This window comes from Natator depressus, chromosome 11 (assembly GCF_965152275.1).
Source record: "Natator depressus isolate rNatDep1 chromosome 11, rNatDep2.hap1, whole genome shotgun sequence".
In the NCBI taxonomy this organism is placed as follows: Eukaryota; Metazoa; Chordata; order Testudines; family Cheloniidae; genus Natator; species Natator depressus.
This window is the reverse complement of record NC_134244.1, coordinates 29,573,074-29,593,340: the sequence shown is the minus strand read 5'-3', so window position 1 is coordinate 29,593,340 and position 20,267 is coordinate 29,573,074. Positions and strand designations below refer to the sequence as shown.

The following is a 20,267-nucleotide window of genomic DNA, read 5'->3' as shown; positions in this document are numbered from 1 at the left end:
GGCTGAAAGTTTAGCCAATGGTCTAACAAGCATGCAATGTAGATCACAGATCATTATAAACTGTGAAACTCAAACGGTATATCTACACTACCCGCCGGATCGGTGGGTAGCGATCGATTCCCCGATTGCTCTGTTGTCGACTCCTGTACTCCACGGCAGAGAGAGGCGGAAGCAGAGTAGACGGGGGAGCGCCGTGAGGATGCAAGGTAAGTCGACCTAAGATATGTTGACTTCAGCAACACTATTCTCGTAGCTGAAGTTGCGTACCTTAGGTCGATTTTCCCACCCCCAGTGTAGACCAGGCCTAAGTAAATGTGAAATCCATAAGTACATAATTGGCAGATGGTAAACAGTGCTGAGTATCATTTGTTATATTTGAATCTACACTTCTAGCAATGACAGGTTTCAGAGTAACAGCCGTGTTAGTCTGTATTCGCAAAAAGAAAAGGAGTACTTGTGGCACCTTAGAGACTAACCAATTTATTTGAGCATGAGCTTTCGTGAGCTACAGCTCACTTCATCGGATGCAACCGATGAAGTGAGCTGTAGCTCACAAAAGCTCATGCTCAAATAAATTGGTTAGTCTCTAAGGTGCCACAAGTACTCCTTTTTCTTTTTACTTCTAGCAATGTAGGTTCCTTCCCTATTTTTCATTCCTTGCAACCAATTATAAATGAATTTTGCCAGATACTGGTAGATCTGCTATTATTATTATTTATCACTTTATACAGTACTAAAATGTGCACTCTCCCACTTAAGATGGTCCAAAGCCCTTTGAGTCAGAACTGCCAATACATGATTGAAATCAGTTAACACCACACAGCCTGATCAATGTACGTTCTGAAAGTAAAAGGATTCTTGTTCACTGGTTCAAAACTATTTTTGGATAATTACATCACACAACTTTGAGATCAGGATTAGTAGTAATTATTATTATTTTTGCTGTTGTCTTATTTAATTACCCTGTTTCCAAAAGTGCACCAGCTACACATTTATGGTCCAATTAATCACACTGACCCTTTTATGAACAGAATAGAGATGAGCCAACATAGAAATACTCATTGCCTGAAGGTACCCTGAAAGCCAGACCTATTCCTGAAACTCCAAACCAGATGCAGGATGCAGGAACCGTGATGCAGGAACCGTGCAGGAACCGTGCCAAAGTACCACTTCTAGTAATATCATAAAAAGAAAAAAGAAAAGGAGTACTTGTGGCACCTTAGAGACTAACCAGTTTATTTGAGCATGAGCTTTCGTGAGCTACAGCTCACTTCATCGGATGCATAGCATATCGTGGAAACTGCAGAAGACATTATATACACACAGAGACCATGAAACAAAACTTCCTCCCACCCCACTGTCCTGCTGGTAACAGCTTATCTAAAGTGATCATCAAGGAGGGCCATTTCCAGCACAAATCCAGGTTTTCTCACCCTTCCCCCCCCCCCCACAGACACACATACAAACTCACTCTCCTGCTGGTAATAGCCCATCCCTCTTTGAAATCTCTCTTTATAATGTGCATGATAATCAAGGTGGGTCATTTCCAGCACTAATCCAGGTTTTCTCACCACCACCACCCCACACACACACACACACACCCCTCCAAAAACCACACACACAAACTCACTCTCCTGCTGGCAATAGCTCATCTTACAATGTGCACAGCAATAATCCAAGTTTAACCAGAACGTCTTGGGGGGGGGTTTGTAGGAAAAAAACAAGGGGAGATAGGCTACCTTGCATAATGACTTAGCCACTCCCAGTCTCTATTCAAGCCCAAATTAATAGTATCCAATTTGCAAATGAATTCCAATTCAGCAGTTTCTCGCTGGAGTCTGGATTTGAAGTTTTTTTGCTTTAAGATAGCGACCCTCATGTCTGTGATTGCGTGACCAGAGAGATTGAAGTGTTCTCCGACTGGTTTATGAATGTTATAATTCTTAACATCTGATTTGTGTCCATTTATTCTTTTACGTAGAGACTGTCCAGTTTGACCAATGTACATGGCAGAGGGGCATAACACGGCTGTTACTCTGAAACTAGTAATATCATAGCATCAACTAAGGAACATTTTCAGATGCTGTGATGTATGCTATATAGAAGTTCAACTTTTAGTGGAAGAACTGAGACAACTCCAAGCAGAGGCAGAGGATAGGTACCAAAATGTTACCTACCCATGGTTGGCTGGAGATACCTATACTATGCCATACCAGGCTGGCTCACCTCTGCAAAGAGAATTTAGAACAAAGTGAAAGGAAGAATAAGTTCAAAAATACATTTAAGAAGAGTTGACCTTTTGCCCTTCAAAACACATCTAAATGTATTTTTATCAGTTTAAAATATTATCACCATATAGAAAGCAAGAGGGAAAAATTCCCGTAAAAGAGAGGGGAAAGTTGCCTAGATGGACTTTGTGGGCAATAAGAGAGCATTGACATTTTTTGGCGTTTCAGTAAATGATTTAGCAATTTTTGAAAATTCGGACAAATAATTCTGATTGAGACATTCCAATTTGGTTGGAAAACTAAAGCAAAAGATCCTGCAGACTCTTACTCAAGGGAGTAGTCCCTAATCAGACAAGTAGTCCCATGATGCACAAGTAACAGTTTGTGCACACTCAGAATTATTTGTCCGAATTTTGGAGGGTGAAAACCCAAGAGTCTGCAGGATCTTTTGCTTTAGTTTTCCAATCAAATTGGAATGTCGCAATCAGAATTATTTGCCCTAAATATGGAGGGTAAAAACCCAGTCCCATTGAAGCTAATCGGTATTTTGCCTTTGATGTAATCGAGACAAAATTTCACCCAGAAAGTCTAAGTAGTTGATTTTACATTTTCCTATTAAGCTGATACTATGGACATTAGAAAATCAAGCAAATGTGCCCATTTTGAATGTTTTGTTACACAAATATTATTAGTCATGAAACAAAATCATCTCATTATTTTATTTTAAATTTTGTACTTAATGTAGATATTTTGCCCAGCCCTAAATATTACATTTTTTTGCTAACACCTCTTATAAAGTACACTTTAAATTCTCCCAGAATTGTAATGGCAGAAAAAAAATGAAGAAAATATTAAAGCAAATTATAAAATGGCAAATAATTTAAGGCTAAGAAATTTGGTATTTCGAATTGACTAATGCTTATAGCCTCATTTTTAAGAAAGAAAACATGCACCATAACTACTTTGTTTGAACAAAACATCACAATCTACATCAGAAAAAAAATACACTTTAAATTAAATTAACTTGTCCTGAAAATTTCCTACTTATGTTTTACCTACAACTTACCCTTAAGAAATATAGATGAGAGTAACATCCCCCTTTACATATTTTCAGAATATACAATATAAATATAGTAAGAATCATGCCAGAAAACTATATGCAAAAATTGCACACTATTATTGCATGCTTGTTGTGATACTACATGCCAATTAATATTAGCTCTCCTCTGACCTCAGTCGGGACTTCAGGTCTTTCATCATAACATTATACTTACAGTACATTATCTGGGAAGAACACTGCTGTCCCAGTTTGCATGTAGTGCTTAGGAAACTTTCACCTTTTAGCAATAAGACTCTTTCCAGAGGGTATGCTTTCCTGCTCAAATTGGATTGACTAGTAATTCAAACTTTAAATAATATCTAAATGTCTATTCTTGTTATGTAAAGCGATCAGAATTCATCTTCCTCAATTTTGGAGGAATTTTTCCCTCCATTCTAGCTCCTCCTCCTGACAATTTTTGAAGCTTTGGTGGCAAATCAGCCACAGACTGACTCATAGGATCTGACATCATCTTTGTAGTTTTAGATACCAGTTTCTCTTCTGAGTTGCCAGGAACTGAGCTTATTCGCTGAAGTTTCATAGGTAAATCCCCGATGCTGTAGGCCTTTTCAGAGGTTGTAGAACTCATCCTTAGCAGTTTTTTGGGAAAGTCTTCCCTTCCAGTCATTTTCTGCAGTTTTGAGGGTATCTTTGTACTAACGTCATCTAGACCATCTAGACATTCTACAGAATTATTCCTTTCTTTACTGTTACTTACAGCTGGTCCTATTAAAGGGGAAGATATAAGAAGCATTTCTTCCTGTTCTTTCACACTGTAGGGTGTAGTAGGGACTTCAAATGTTGCATGGAACTGGGAATAGTCTACTTTAAAAAATCCTTCCTCTAAGGAAATCACAGGGAAAAAACGGTGACCCCAGAGAACTTCATCTTCGGTATATGAAGTTCGGGCTTGACATGTCATCCCTGCAACAAAGAAGGAAATATTTCTTGATAAATTATTAAGAAATAAAATTGCATAAGTCAAATCTAACTTGATTTTTGGATGTATAGAATTTTGATTTGTAATATGTCATATAAGCATATGTTAAGCTTTTTTCATGCATTTAACACACCAGTACTAATTAAACTCTGAAATCATTGACTAGCTATTTTGGAGATATGTTCCTGTATAAGAGAGATTGCTACATAGTCCTTTTTGTTGACATTCCCTGCACATTTTGCATTTTCCCCAATCTAATAATTCTCTTGAATCAAAATTACTGTAGTCTCCAATATAGAGCTGGTCAGAAAATGGGGGGGTTGGGAGGAAGGGAGGGGTGTCACAAAATATCTGAACCACTTCAGTTCTGTTTTTCATTTAATTTTTACTTTTGTCATTTCATAAATTTAAATCCTGTAACTGATCAGTGAACAGAAAACAAATTTCACAAGCATTTTTTGAAAAAAAAAAAAAAACCCACAATTATTTATCAAAATTTGACAGCCTGCTCTTCTCCAATGGGAGTCATATGCAAACAAGATTGCAGATCAGAACCTAACTGGGTACCAGTACATAGATTTACCACTGTGACTGGTACACCTAAATGACACACAGATTAGACAGAGCTCTGAAACCTAGAAATTGGTTGCTGAGAGCTCACAGAATAACTATTTATTTATTTTTCTCCATCAAAACTTGATAGTTGAGATAGGCAATTTTTTATTTCTGATTGCATGCTCCTTATGCAGACTCCTGTCCCTTGACCTGGGCATCGCAGCACTGTGAGCTCTGGAATTAACATCCCTTTGAGATGCCAGTTCAAACCTGTCAAAGCTATTGTTTCTGGCTGTCTGCATATTCTTGGTTCACGTTTTTAAGTTTTCTTTGCAACAATGAGGGCTATCAAAAATTAAACCATAAATTCTGATATTATCACATGACTCCTCAGTGTTGGGCCCTAGGCCTATAGTGCTTAATCCATAACCCAGGCCTGTATAGACCCCAAATATCTGGGCTTTATATCAGTAAAGTAAATGTGGTTGTTTATCAGGAGTTAAGTACAGTTGTAATAGGGCTACCCATACACAGGCATGCAGCAATCCCATAGCTCCTTTGGGAATGGAATGTGTGGAATGAGCAGATTGCTTCTTCTCTCTCTTCCAATTATGTTATGTATTTAAATTTGGCAACCCATCTAGCAGGCAATTCAGGCACAATACAAGACCCATTTATTTTGTTTAACAGTTCACTGAGTTTTGTTCTTAGTTGTTTTTGCTCATTTTTGTTTTGATCTCTGTAACTGAAGTATGTAGCTTCCCCAGCAGTGGACACTAACCAAAAGAACAAACTGCACGAAACAGTGTCGTTGTCCCACAAATACCAGCTACCAGAGGGGCCAATAGCACTCAGAGTGTGGGTCACGACTAGTAATGGAGACATAGATTTTAAAGGTTTAAAGAAAAATGCTGGGGGGGGGGGAACCACTCATGCTGCCAATCATTCCTGTATTATTGCTTATATTGACCTCAAAGCAGTGTACTTCAGTTACAATGATTGTTTATGTGGTGACAGTTCTGTTTCCAAATTTGTAGATAACAGTAATGTAGTTTAATGACCAGTTATTTAGATTAGAAATTAGAAAGTGACTAATATTGTTACATTAATGTTTAGCTGCGTCTTCGGGGTTTAAATGAATAGTACCAAATCTTGAGGGCTTAAAAGTTCTTGTTTACTCCTATCTCAGCATAAAAGAGGCTTTGTTTATATTTTCAGGGAGCAGACCATCTGCAATGCAGAACTAGACACAGATTAGTCATCTTGCTATCCAAGGAACATTACCTTCTTTGGGAGCCGAGAACTCCCAGGTTTTGCACTGACATAGAATATGGCAGGTCATTTAACCGCCCTTAGTCTTAAATCCCCCACAGGTAAAATGAAGATAATACATTGCCTAAAAATGCTTACGTTAACTACTAGATGTGATGATTAATCAATTCATATATGTAAGCACCTTGAAGATATGATATATGCTAAATAAATGCCAAGTATTATTGTTACTATTTCTCTGTAGCATTTTACAGGCCATATTTTTAACATGTTCCCCTTTGTGTGTCACTTGCAAGAGTATATCGGCATGATCCTATGCCCACATAGGTAATGGGTTCTGCATATGTAAGTTCTACCAACTGCACATACAAATGATAAACATTTTTCTTAAAGAAGTTTTATATCTGTAATGTTTTAGAACATATTTTGATGTATTGGCATATCCCACATGATATATAATGTTGTTAGACATTGAAATTTTTTAAAAAGAAAGTTAAACAACCCTCCCAAAACTGGCAAATTCTTAATCTTTTCCCACAGAATTTATATTCTCACTCTCACTCACACACGAGTAGCAGGAACCTGCACACTTTTGAGATGTATATTTAGCCAGATTATTCATAAAAATAATCCGTTTTGCAGAACTTGCTCTAATATTTGCTTAATTTCAAACACTGCTATCACCGAATACTTGATGTACCTGCCCTGCTCATCCAACTACAAAATCCAAACAACCCTTACTAATAGATTGTTTCAACTCCCCTACTTTACTTTGAGACAGCATTAACTCTCCACTATGTATTTTGCAATTTCCTTCTCTCTGTGGCCTCACAGAACTGTGAAATAGTGAGCAACTAGCAGGAAGGGCTGTGTAGGGCTATAAAAGAAGGGGAATCACTCCTGGAACTGGTTCTCCAGTCCCTTTTCTGGGTTACCACTGTCCATTCGGTATCTCAACTGGTGCCCTGTACCTGGAGCATGAGAATGGTCAAAGCCACAGTATTCTAGCATGAATTTGTTCCACTCCATCTGCTTTTGCACAGAAGTAGACAATTATTAGCAGCTGCATGTTTTATAACAAAGACCACATATGAGCCAAAAGAGATCCCAAACATGGAAAACCAATTAGAGGAAGTATAAAAAGAGAAGCACAAGTCATGGCAAAAACTAAAAGATGCAAAATTGACTCAAGGCTGCTAAAGGGCATGGCCACTTATATGTTCATGGAAGAAAACTAGCCACAATTCAGTCAGCCCATACATATTAAATGTTTATTTGTAAACATGACATAGGGTACCTCAAAATTGCACCCTGTAACCCCAATACTAGTATATGGTTATATTTTGTACAAAGAATGCCTTGTAAGGTATCAGTAAAAGGTCATGATCTGCTGAAACTCATTGTTCTATGGAAAAAAATGCAGATCATCATTATATATGGAGTTATGAGATTTTGCTATATGGTTATTATTGAAATATGTTGCGAGTTTAGGAGATGCCCACAGCTAGCTCACCAGTGGCTACAAAGGAGGTGACCTATACCCAGGTGGGTGTTAAACAACCATTATCAGCCATTGACCAGCAGGGGAACTGTGAACAAGAGATTTACAATTCAATAAGAGACAGTTATGCAAGCACCACACAATGGGGATTGCTCAACTCTGACTCACCAAAGCCCACCAGGACATGCCTGGGCCAGTATTTTTCCAGATACATGAATTGAGAGCACAAAATAGAGGACAGTGGCATCATGAGATCACCTGCCCCATCTACTCTGAAGGCAACAAGAACACTAGGAAGACAGAGATTTTGAACTCATGAGATTGGGCCTGTCAAGGTTCCTCCCGCACTCTGAACTCTAGGGTACAGATGTGGGGACCTGCATGAAAAAACCTCCTAAGCTTATCTTTACCAGCTTAGGTCAAAACTTCCCTAAGGTACAAAATATTCCACCCTTTGTCCTTGGATTGGCCGCTACCACCACCAAACTAATACTGGTTACTGGGAAAGAGCTGTTTGGACACGTCTTTCCCCCAATATACTTCCCAAAACCTTGCACCCCACTTCCTGGACAAGGTTTGGTAAAAAGCCTCACCAATTTGCCTAGGTGACTACAGACCCAGACCCTTGGATCTTAAGAACAATGAACGATCCTCCCAACACTTGCACCCTCCCTTTCCTGGGGAAATGTTGGATAAAAAGCCTCACCAATTTGCATAGGTGACCACAGACCCAAACCCTTGGATCTGAGAACAATGAAAAAAGCATTCAGTTTTCTTACAAGAAGACTTTTAATAAAAATAGAAGTAAATAGAAATAAAGAAATCCCCCCTGTAAAATCAGGATGGTAGATACCTTACAGGGTAATTAGATTCAAAACATAGAGAACCCCTCTAGGCAAAACCTTAAGTTACAAAAAAGATACACAGACAGAAATAGTTATTCTATTCAGCACAGTTATTTTCTCAGCCATTTAAAGAAATCATAATCTAACACGTACCTAGCTAGATTACTTACTAAAAGTTCTAAGACTCCATTCCTGGTCTATCCCCGGCAAAGACAGAATATAGACAGACACACAGACCCTTTGTTTCTCTCCCTCCTCCCAGCTTTTGAAAGTATCTTGTCTCCTCATTGGTCATTTTGGTCAGGTGCCAGCGAGGTTACCTTTAGCTTCTTAACCCTTTACAGGTGAGAGGAGCTTTCCCCTGGCCAGGAGGGATTTCAAAGGGGTTTACCCTTCCCTTTATATTTATGACGGGTCCCAAGCTGCAAAGGGAATTCAGCCTGTGTATTAAGAACAGTAACCTGCCTGCAACATCCAGTGGGGTGAGAAAAGCTTAATGAGTCTGATAAAGTTTAGGATGTAGAATGTGTGTTTACTTTTTTTTTCTTATGTAACCATCGCTGACCTTTATGCCTAACACTTATGACCACTTATAATCTATCTTTCTGTAGTCAGTAAACTTATTTTAATGTTTTATCTTTACCAGTGAGTTTGTCTAAAATTCTTGGGGAATTTGCTCAGATTACAAAGGCTGGTGCATTCCACTGTGAAGCAGCAAACTAATGAGCTTGCATTGTTCAAGAGATGGTCTTGAACAGTGTAAGAAAGTACATTTCTGGGGTGCAAGGCTGGGAACTGTGAGGAATTTGCTCGCATTTCCTTCTGTACAGTTCATGAGTGGCTTAAAGAGCATTCATACAACTTTGTTCGCTGTGTCTCTGTATGCCAGTGGACACGTGATAACAGCAACTGGAGGAGTTTGCTGTTTGTCACTAGCAAAGCATTGAGAGAGACACAGCCTAGGCTGGAGAGATAAGGGGCACAGTGGCCCCACAGTTCCAGGCTGTATACCAGGGGGCTGGGCATAGTAAAGCAAAGAATTTTCTGGGACCCAGAAAGGTGGGGAAAATAGTTATCTCTTCAACAATGGCTAAATGTTGTTTTGTAATATTCACTTTTATGCACTGTACAGTACTATATGGTAATCCACTTTTATGCACTGAGCTTTTGCTAATCTCAAAACGTTTGTATTGGCTCCTGTTATAATCAAGTGTTTAAAAATGGGGTTCTTCCTCTCATTTTTTGCTGCTAATGTCAACCCAATTCCTGACATCATCCCAATTCACATACCTGAAAATTTGAAATAAAAATCAGTTTTCAACCACAATACAGTTTTAATCAGGAGATTTAGGAGAAATAAGGAGAATTGAGTGTAAGGAACAGTCTATATATTCAACAACTACATTTTCATATCAGTCATTGCAACTGATTCCCATGGTGGTTTGATTTGACTTTTTTTTTATTTGCAGTAATCTGTGAACATAATTACATTCTAAATCTACCAACATATTTTGCAACTTTGTTAATTGCAATTTTACGCTATTATTACAAACAGTAGGAATGGCTAGTTTTGGGTAAGATACACATACATGAGCAAACGTCCTTGTTTTTAGACAGCAACAAAGGACAACACTCAAAAATGAGAAATAAAGTTAAATGAAGGCTTTGAAAGGTTAAAAAAAAAAACCACACACACTATTGTCAGAATATAATCTTTGACAAAGCCTTACCAAATCCACCCCGTTTTGCTGATTAACAGTCTTTCCTGGAAACATATCTTTCATTTTCAAATTAATTATAATAATGCAAACAGGTATGCTTCAGTTCATCATACTAGTATTATTCTTCCAGTTTTGTTTTAGTTCTTTTCATGGTCATTTCAGCTTTTTATTAAAATGAGGAGAAAGAAAGCATATCATCAAAGTCCTGCTGCACAACAAATCTTCAACCATAGACATCTTCCACTCAGGTAAGATATATTATTTATACACTGTGAATTTCTTTCTAATTATGTCTCATGTATATAAATTAGATTGATGACCTGCTTTCTTTTTATCCCAGGGCCTTTCAATTTTTATTATGAATTTACCATGGGAAAGAATCACATCACACAACAGATCGCGAAACACATTTTAGAAGAGTGTTAATTATGTTGAATACGTGGCCCATCTGTGTCCTTTATTCTGCAGTTGTTCATTATCTATAGAGGCACAGCCAAAGAACAATCCGAACAACAGGACCTTCAACTTCAGCTTCTTTTTATCTCATGTTAGCTAGGGAACTCATTAGTAGATGGGTGTTTGTCAGCAATATATGGAAAATGAATACAGCAGCACTGGAAATTAGATCTATGATTACTGTAAACATCATGGTTGTTTAGCTCTGTTGACCTTTTTGTTTAGTGTAGTTAACAAATTACATAAAATGTAAATATCTCTTTACAAAAGAGATAATTGACAACACACCCAAACTGTGGGCTTTGATGATGCAGTTAAAATTATATGTTATTCACTATGAAAGAGACACCTTAGTGAGATGCAAAGTAGGAACAGCTCAAGGGTTACTGTCTAGTGTACACTGATGACTAGAAAACAGCACAGATATTACGGCATTATTTTTGGAAGAGGACTTTTTGTGAGTCACCAACTCGTAAATTACAAACACACAAGTTTGTGTGTCATCAAAAATGAGTCATCTATACAAGTCTAACTCAGGCTTGGCCTACACTAGCAATTATGTCAATATTACTAATCCCTGAATGACATAGTTATACCCCTAACTCCTAGTGTAGACAGCACTAGGTTGATGGGAGGGCATCTTCCATCGACATAGCTACTGCCTCTCAGCAAGATGGCGTACCTCTGCCAGCGACAGAAGCCCTCCCATCGGTGTAGGTAGCATCTCCACTGAAGCACTAACGCAGCACAGCTGCATTGGTGCAGCTGCACCTTGGCAGCCTTCTAAGTGTCGATAAGTCCTAACTGACATGCTGGAGTAATTTATTTATTTTATTTAGCGTGTGCATAGTCATCTAACCAAGTGTTGGCATCTTCAGTTCTTCCAGGCCACCGCTGAACCTAGTCAGCAGGCATTCAGCGACAATGTGCGTCATTGTCTGTATTGCACCACAGCTGCACAAAGGGCTGTCACAAAAGTCCCAGTGATACTGGTTGGCTGCACAGAGACTTTGTCTGGTCCAGAACCTGTTCAATAGGGACCATTGGCGATAGGGCAGGTCAAAACCAGGCGGGCAGATTGTGGGGTCGGCGACGAGGGACTGGTTGGGGATTATAACAGACATCCATTCCGCTCACCAGAGTGTTTCCACCCTAACAACCTGGCGTTGCAGATGAGACCATAATGGCTGATGTGATGGCAAACGTGCAGCTGGTGGTTTAAAAAGGTCATTGTGCAGCAGCAGGCTTCAGTCGGCGCATACTTTCTCTAGTAACTTGCCAGTGGCAACCTCGCGTCTGACATGAGGAGGAGCAATATTGCTCAGAACTGGAAGCCATGGGAGGGAGTCAGACACAGGGTGATGGAGACAATAAGCATGGCAGCATGTAACTGCGTATCCACAAGTTTGATGTGTGCCAGTCGACTCCACATTGGTACGCAGTACTCTGCCACCAAATACGAGGTAGCAAGAGCTGATGTCCGCAAAGTTGAAGCATGGGCACCCCATGTCAAACCTGCCAGTTTGCTAAGAAGATTGTTACGCGTCTTAACTTTAGCTGATGTTTTCTTCAGGTGGCCATGGTAACTCAGTGTGCAGTCTAAGGTCACACCTAGATAAACTGGTTCTACTTCATGCTTCACCTTCTGACGATTCAGATAAACATTCAGTTCTTGGGTTGTGCTGGCATAATGAAGATGGAACAAACTGGAGACTGTTTTTATGATGCTTGGCTGGAGGCGCCAAGTCTTACAGTAGTCAGCTAACTTTATCATGTCCCAGTTTAAGATGGCATCAAGCTCATGAAATGTCCAGGCCTCGGTACTGCAATAGATGTTGTCTGCGTAAATGAACTTTTGTGACTCTGTTATTGGCAGGTCATTGATGTAAAGGTTGAACAAGGATGGAGAAAGCACACAGCGCTGGGGTAACCCATTGCTCTGTCTCCAAGCACTCGTCTTCTCCCCCATATGGATTCTAACTGCCTATTGCAGAGGAACAGTTCAACGATGCCTGTGACCCAAGGTAGCAGGACCCGTGATACCTTCATGAGCAGGCCAGTGTGCCATACCATATCATATGCCGCTGTTAGATCAATGAAAACAGCGCCTGTTTTCAAGTTTCTCTGGAAGCCATTTTCAACAAATGGTCACATGTACTATGTCCTCGGCGAAAGCCAACTTGGTCAAGGCTCAAAATTCTCTCCGCATCGGGTAATACGTGCTGTTCCACTGCCTTGAAGCACACTGACAGCAATCGTATGGGATGATAGCTTGATGCTTGACTTGGGTCCTTTCCAGGCTTTAGGAGGCCAGTGATTTTTGCGGTGTGCCGTATCTTCGGTAGCCTGCCTTCACTGATGACTCTGGTGAAGAATTTCACAAGCCAAAGCCGAGCACGGGGCCTAAGGTTTTTCAGGAATTCTGGAAATATGTTGTCATAGCCCACAGCGGTTCCACACTTGATGCTACCCAGTGTCTGTTCCAGCTCTCTTACAGTGAATGGTTCTGGGCAGCTTCTGATCTGGTGTACACATTTAAACATACACCATTCGTTCCTCACTTGTCTTCGCACCTGTTTTTCCAAAGGTGCTCTGGCCACTTTAAGTAGGTGTCTAGCTACCTGGTTGGGTGTCATTGGTTGGGTGTCACTGCTGGAGTAATGCAAATCAGCAACACATCTGTCTCTAGAAACTACTAAAGAGACAGATGCTGCCATGCCAAAGAGGGTGAGGAAAAGATAGGACAATGGTCCTGTCCCCTTTTGGAATCTGCCTGCCAGAGGTTTGAGGAATATGTTGACGCCTTTCCCTGGTTTAGGCGTATGTAGGCCACTTCTCTTCTGTTGAAATAACTTCATAAACATCAACAGAAGAGCAGAAAAATCCTCACTTTTTTTTTAAAACGTGAAACACTGAAAACAAATTAAGGGTTTGCATGCGAGAGAAGCTGAACCAAGCTTCACATACAGAGTGGTTCCGAGAAGACAGTGTCCTAAGGGACAGAGAAATCAATTGATGTTTGTGGTTCCAAATTTGTTGTTTATTGGCTAGCTTAATTTTTATTTGTTTTTAAATAAAAACCCAAAGTAAAAGTTCCTGCATGAAAGTAATCCACATAACTATGAGGGAGTTCTATCTTCTCACAGGAGACAGTTCACAGGTAGCAAACTGACCTGCAGATAAGCAGAGAGCTAAAAGACTACGTGCAGTATTCACTGATTTGTACTGGCACAAAGACGATGATAAAAGAATATGTAAGACTGTCATCTGATAGGTATCTGGGCAAGCATGCATTTAATCTAATTGCTTAAAGTAATCTGTTTTGCAACACTTGGGAAAAAATGATATTTCTTTCATTGCTTTAGGCTACAATTAACCAATGTTTATTGCCTATGACTAAGGAAAAAGTTTTACCAACTTGATTGGACTATAGCTACTGATGGATGCTGAAGAATTATGGGCTAAAAGTTCATTAGTGAATTTTCGCCTTAAGTATCTGCGGCTGCAATCACTCAGGACTGTAACTGAGTAACTAAAAAGAACATTTTAACTGAAATATTTAAGTGACCCAATTATAACCAAATGCATTGTTTTTCAGAATTTCCGGGAGCTACATTTTACAGCCAGATGGCTTTAAAGAAAGCTGTGGTGAGATGGCATAAAGAGTCTTCTCAATGGTTTCTTTTGTGCTATTATATGTGCCCACTCTGTTCAGTTGCTTACATGATGTGACAAAGTCTTATACCAGTACATAAACTGGCCAGATGTAACTTAGGTAAATACAGTATAATTCCAGTTATCCCAAATTCTTTTATCTGAAAATCCTCGTTATCTGAATCCATCAGTGCATCCCCCATGTAGTCCTACATTAGTTAATCAGTGCTGTTCATCGGAATGCCTGGATATCTGAAACTTTTGATGTCCCCCAGGCCATTTGGACACTATCCTACAGGACAAGGAAAGCAATTATCATATGTAATAGAGAATCAAAAGCAACCTGTATTCAAATGTGAAAAGATGGTCAAACAATACATTTTGTAAACTAGCTTTAATAGCTATCTTCTTTGATAGTACAAAATGTTTGAATCTGTTCCCTCATGCAAAGTGTTAAGAGTCACCAATGTGCAGAAATCTTGGCCAAAGAAATCATGTAATTGGGTTCCTGTAAATGTATGGGGGTTCGCTGTGTGAGAACAGATCTCTAGACCTGAAGTGGTTTTATACTGAGAGGAGGAACATCATCCCTGTGCTGAGAGCTGGCACATGCCCTATGTATCATTTAAGTCTCTCTTACATGGGACTAATGTATGTTCAGTAGGCCTTGTGCTGGCCTCCTGCACAGAGGTGAACTTCACTCCTAATGAGAAAAGGCTCTAATAGTTTATGGACAACTTGATGCAACAGGAATACAATACCCTGCAAGGTTCTGCGGCTCACAGCTTTAAAGAGTACAGATACCTTGATCATAAAACATATCACACTGTTTGAATATTTATTGCCATTGATTCCACATCACATACAGCTCTATCTTTACATGTAGGGTAATGAAAAAGCCCAGCTAAATCATTTATCTCAATTCAGTTTTGCTGCTTTCTAAACTAGGATAAAACTTGGTTTATACCTATTGTAAGGAAACGTGTGTTAATAACAACAATGTGCAATCAGGTTAGCATGAGGACAGATAATATAACATCACAAGGAAATATCTGTTTATGAACAAATAGCCTCTAATAAAACAGAACAGTTTTAAGTGGTCTTGGTTTAATCATGTTTGAGGTCATTTTTTTATAGTTATAGACTAGTAAACATTTTTAATTGTTGCCTAAGGGAACAGTATAAATGCAATTTTTTACATTGTAACGAAATTAGTTCAGTTTACTTTACCAATTAAATTATAAGACTGTGTTAAAATACCCATCAATGTCCAGTATCACAAATTCATTTTTGGTAATCTCTTCTCTTCTCTCTACCCCCACCCACCGCAAGGTGGACAAGCCAATGAGTGCTTCCTGAACGCTCCAACTGTCAGCATGTTACAACCATTTAAGATTCACCCAGATACAAAACAGGTGCTCAGACACTATGGTGATGAGCGCCAAATGCATATCCGCAATAATCTCTTTATCTTTCTGTGTTCCATTGTCACATATACATAGCTTTATGTTAATTACACACCTAGGCATAGTCCTGTTCCCACTGAAATCAACAAGAGAAAATCAGTCACTAAGGATGTGGAGTCACATAGAAGTGCTACCTCTCATTTCAGGAGGGTTAACTGTTCTCTGAACCATACGTACAAATCCCTTTGAATTCCATTGAAGTAGCGCACACACAAGAATTTATAAGGAGAATTTGACCTACAAAGTTCTTTGTCCATTGTTAATATGCTTGTTGCAATATGCCCTTTAGATTTTCTTCAAGTCATATATGTGAAGACGTAGCCTGAATATTGCAATTAGTAGTCAATCTTGCATAAATTACTCTAGAATGTATAGCTAAAATTTATCAGTACATAACAAATAGCTAACTGAAAATTTGCATATGCCTGTGTTATCTTTATTGTCCCCCAAAATAATAAGCAAAACAAATTCCTCAGTAAAGTAGTCTGCACACTGGACAAACTATTTAGTGTGAAACAGCCATGCCATTTACAGTCTTTTAAAACTTTCTTCTACGACAACCAACAGTAGAACTGTGAGGATTGTGTGGCCTGCTTCTATCACTGGTCCAGCATATTCTGTCATCGAAAGATGTGACTTTTATTCAAAACGTTTTGTTTCAAAATATAGGTTAAATTTTTTTTTGCATTATTTTAAAATAATGTCCTCCACTGACAGAAATTCAGATATTCTTTTTATACGTCTACAGACACAGATTAAATAACATTTGCAACTCAGCGGTTGTTTAGAATAGACTTTTTCCTTTCTAAAGTCACAGGGAGTAAGCATACCGTTTCACAGTTGTGTTACTTGTACACATTTGAGCTGCAAATAAACCGTATCAGGCAATATTCTACACTACTTCAGAATTTCTCTTTGCTATGCACAGGAAACAACAAAATATCATGCAGAGAGTATTCTGTGTTTTAATATTTCTATTTACTTAAAATATGCCTGTTATGCTGAAACAAAGACTATACCGACCATGTTAAAGCCAACGGGTGTGCCAGGCACTCTCAAACTCAATTGAACGAGCAATGAAACCCCTTTAGTTAAACGGCTTCATTACCTGAGGGACTAAATTGCATGGCTTAAGTAGGGCTAACCCAGGTTGATTAGATTAACTGGGGCTAGGATACTAATTATAGGCAAAATGCCAAGAGATGTAGTTGTGAGCATGACCCTTCAAGGAAGCAGAGAGACAGAGCTTCTTGGGCACAGAGGTCACTGGAGTGGCAGATTTAGGGATGTCTGAGCAAGGAAAATGCCTGCTGTTTGTATGTTTCTATGGGGTTCAGGGAAACAGGACTTCATGTGCATTTTTTGTAAACAACAAAGATTACATCAAAAATTTTCCTGATTCCTTTTCTCTCCAATAGCTCATCCTGTCAGAAATAACTCTACAAAGCCACCAATGCTGGTTAACCACTCAGGTCAAATACACAACATTGCCTATCTGAGCACATATACAGAGTTAAATAAAATTCATATGAAATTTAAACTAATATCCATAACCAAAACTGTCCCAAACCAACACAATCTAAAAGTCTTCCACAACCTCACCCCTCCTTTGGGTTTAATATTGCAAGAGAAATTCTGAAGCAGTGTAGAAAATCCGGACAGGTCATGGGCAATAAACAAAAGTTCATATAAGCCGTGACCTGTCTGTGACTTTTGCTGCTGCTGCGGCTCTATGGATTCCCCACACCACCATGGTGGCTGGGAGCTGTGGGGTTCCCCCTCTGCCCGTGGCAGCTGGAAGCTGCACCCAGCTGGGAGCTGCAGAGTGACCACTTTTCCCAAAGAGAAAATGGATTCTGTGACTTCCATGACCTCTGTGACATAAACGTAGCCTTATTCATTACTACTCATTCTCCCCACCTGGGGAGATGTGGTAAGTTTCTCAGAGGTCGATTGAGGCCCATCTCCCCTTAAAGGGATCACCCATCCTGTGACAGACAGTGCCCTCTCCCAAAACAATAGTTGAAGATTGATTCTTAAGATCAGTCAGCTGTAAGGGTCTGTATCAAGGAACTGAGATTAACAGAAATATATCTATAGTATTGAGGTTCAACCCATGTAAGCATCCCCTTAGGCAGAGTTTCAATTCACTTACCATTCCAAGGAATATATCAAACTCCATTTTTCAAGCTGGGTAGGAAGGAGCTATAATACTCTAACAACACAGGCCTACTACAGCTACCAGTTTGCCTTTCTCCACAGTGGCAACCCATATTTATAGGATTGCTATTTCCGTTCCATTGGATGGAGCGAAAGAAAAGTACCTTGTGACATAACCACAGACCCAAAAGGACAACTGATCACTGTGATGCAAAGTCCAAGTTAGGAAGCTGATCCAGAGAGACCACCTTTCTTTGAAACTGAAGGCACAAGCAATATGATATCTAACAATCTCAGAGTTCATTAAATAACAAATCAGTGAATGAGAAAGGAAAAAACCTTTTTGGTAAAGAAACCAGTTTAAATGTGAATTTATATTTTAAGTAGGGCTGTCGATTAATTAGAGTTAACTCATGCAATTAACTAAAAAAAATGTAATCATGATTAATTTCACTGTTAAACAATAGAATACCAATTGAAATTTATTCAATATTTTTGCATGTTTTTCTACATTTTCAAATATCTTTATTTCTATTACAACACAGAATACAAAGTATGCAATGCTCACTTATGTTCTGATTTTTATTAAATATTTGCACTGTAAAAATGATAAATAGTATTTTTCAATTCACCTCTTATAAGTACAGTAGTGCAATCTCTTTATCGTGAAAGTGTAACTTACAAATGTAGATTTTTTTTTTGTTACATAACTGCTCTCAAAAATAAAACAATGTAAAATTTTAGAGCCTACAAATCCACTCAGTCCTACTTCTTGTTCAGCCAATCACTAAGAAACAAGTTATGGAAGATACTACTGCCTGCTTCTTATTTACTTCACCTGAACAAGAGAACAGGTGTTCACATGGCACTTTTGTAGCTGGCATTGCAAGGTATTTACGTGCCGGATGTGCTAAACATTTGTATGCCGCTTCATGCTTTGGCCACCATTGCAGAGGACATGCTTCCATGCTGATGATGTCCATTAAAAAAATAATGCATTAATTAAATTTGTCACTGAACTCCTTGGGGGAAAATTGTATATCTCCTGGTGTGTTTTACCCACATTCTGTCATATATTTCATGTTATAGCAGTCTCGGATGGTGACCCAGCACATGTTTGTTTTAAGTACACTTTCAAAGCAGATTTGACAAAATGCAAAGAAGGTACCAATGTGAGATTTCTAATAATAGCTATAACACTTGACCCAAGGTTTAAGAATCTGAAGTGTCGTCCAAAATCTGAGAGGGATGAGGTGTGGGGCATGCTTTCAGAAGTCTTAAAAGAGCAACACTCTGATGCGGAAACTACAGAATCCGAACCTCAAAAAAAGAAAATCAACCTTCTGCTGGTGGCATCTGACTCGGATAATGAAAATCAACATGTGTCGGTCCACACTGCTTTGGGTTGTTATCAAGCAGAACCCATCATCAGCATGGACACATGGAATGGTGGTTGAAGCATGAAGGGACATGTGAATCTTTATCGCATCTGGCACATAAATATCTTGCAACACCGGTTACAACAGTGCCATGTGAATGCCTGTTCTCACTTTCAGGCAACATTGTAAACAAGAAGTGGGCAGCATTATCTCCTGCAAATGTAAACACACTTGTTTGTCTGAGCAATTGGCTGAAGTAGGACTGAGTGGACTTGCAGGCTCTAAACTTTTACATTGTTCTATTTTTTTTACATAATTCTACATTTGTATGTTCAAGTTTCATGATAACGAGATTGCACTACAATATTTGTATTAAGTGAATTGAAAAATACTATTTCTTTTGTTTTTTATAGTGCAGATATTTATCAAACAAATATAAAGTGAACACTGTACACTTTGTAGTCTGTGTTGTAATTGAAATCAATATATTTGAAAATGTATACAACATCCAAAAATATTTAAATAAATGGTATTCTATTATTGTTTAACAGCATGATGAATCACGCAATAAATTTTTTTCAATCGCTTGACAGCCCTAATTTTAAGTGCTTTTTAATAATCAGCTGGTGCCTCAGATCTTTAAATGTAACCAACAAAAACCCTCAGGAAGCCACTGTGATGCTAATCTCCAGTAAGAGCTAAACATTGAAACTTTTTTCTGTTTGAAAGTACTTGTTTCTACACAGATTCTGAATATTATCAAAATATCAGTTAAAGTAAGGCTACTTTGTCCTCCGCACATGGATGAATAGCTGACTACTTACAGTACATATATGTATAAGGACAATGACAAATAAAAGAATAGTACAGAGCACTGAGGAATTCTTCTCATAATTGCAATCAACTGATAATTTTGTCCGATTCCTTAAACAAATTCTTATTTCCCAAACAAGTAAGGCAAATTATTCCAAATAAGAGTTCCAAAGCCAGA

At 38.7% G+C, this 20,267-nt stretch overlaps 1 protein-coding gene across 4 annotated transcripts in view; it reads right to left on the bottom strand.

The window, feature by feature from the left end:
- The window catches only part of KCNJ3 (potassium inwardly rectifying channel subfamily J member 3), a 306,716-nt gene that overhangs the window by 92,987 nt on the left and 193,462 nt on the right, over window positions 1-20,267 (bottom strand). The window contains exon 3 of one of the 4 annotated variants that reach the window (XM_074967363.1): window positions 1,513-4,251. The exons of the other annotated variants lie outside the window; for them this stretch is intronic. Within the exon in view, the coding sequence (XP_074823464.1) occupies window positions 3,665-4,251 (587 nt within the window). The 3' untranslated portion in view covers window positions 1,513-3,664. Of the gene's footprint in view, window positions 1-1,512; window positions 4,252-20,267 lie in introns of those variants that run through there. 4 annotated transcript variants of the gene reach the window in all.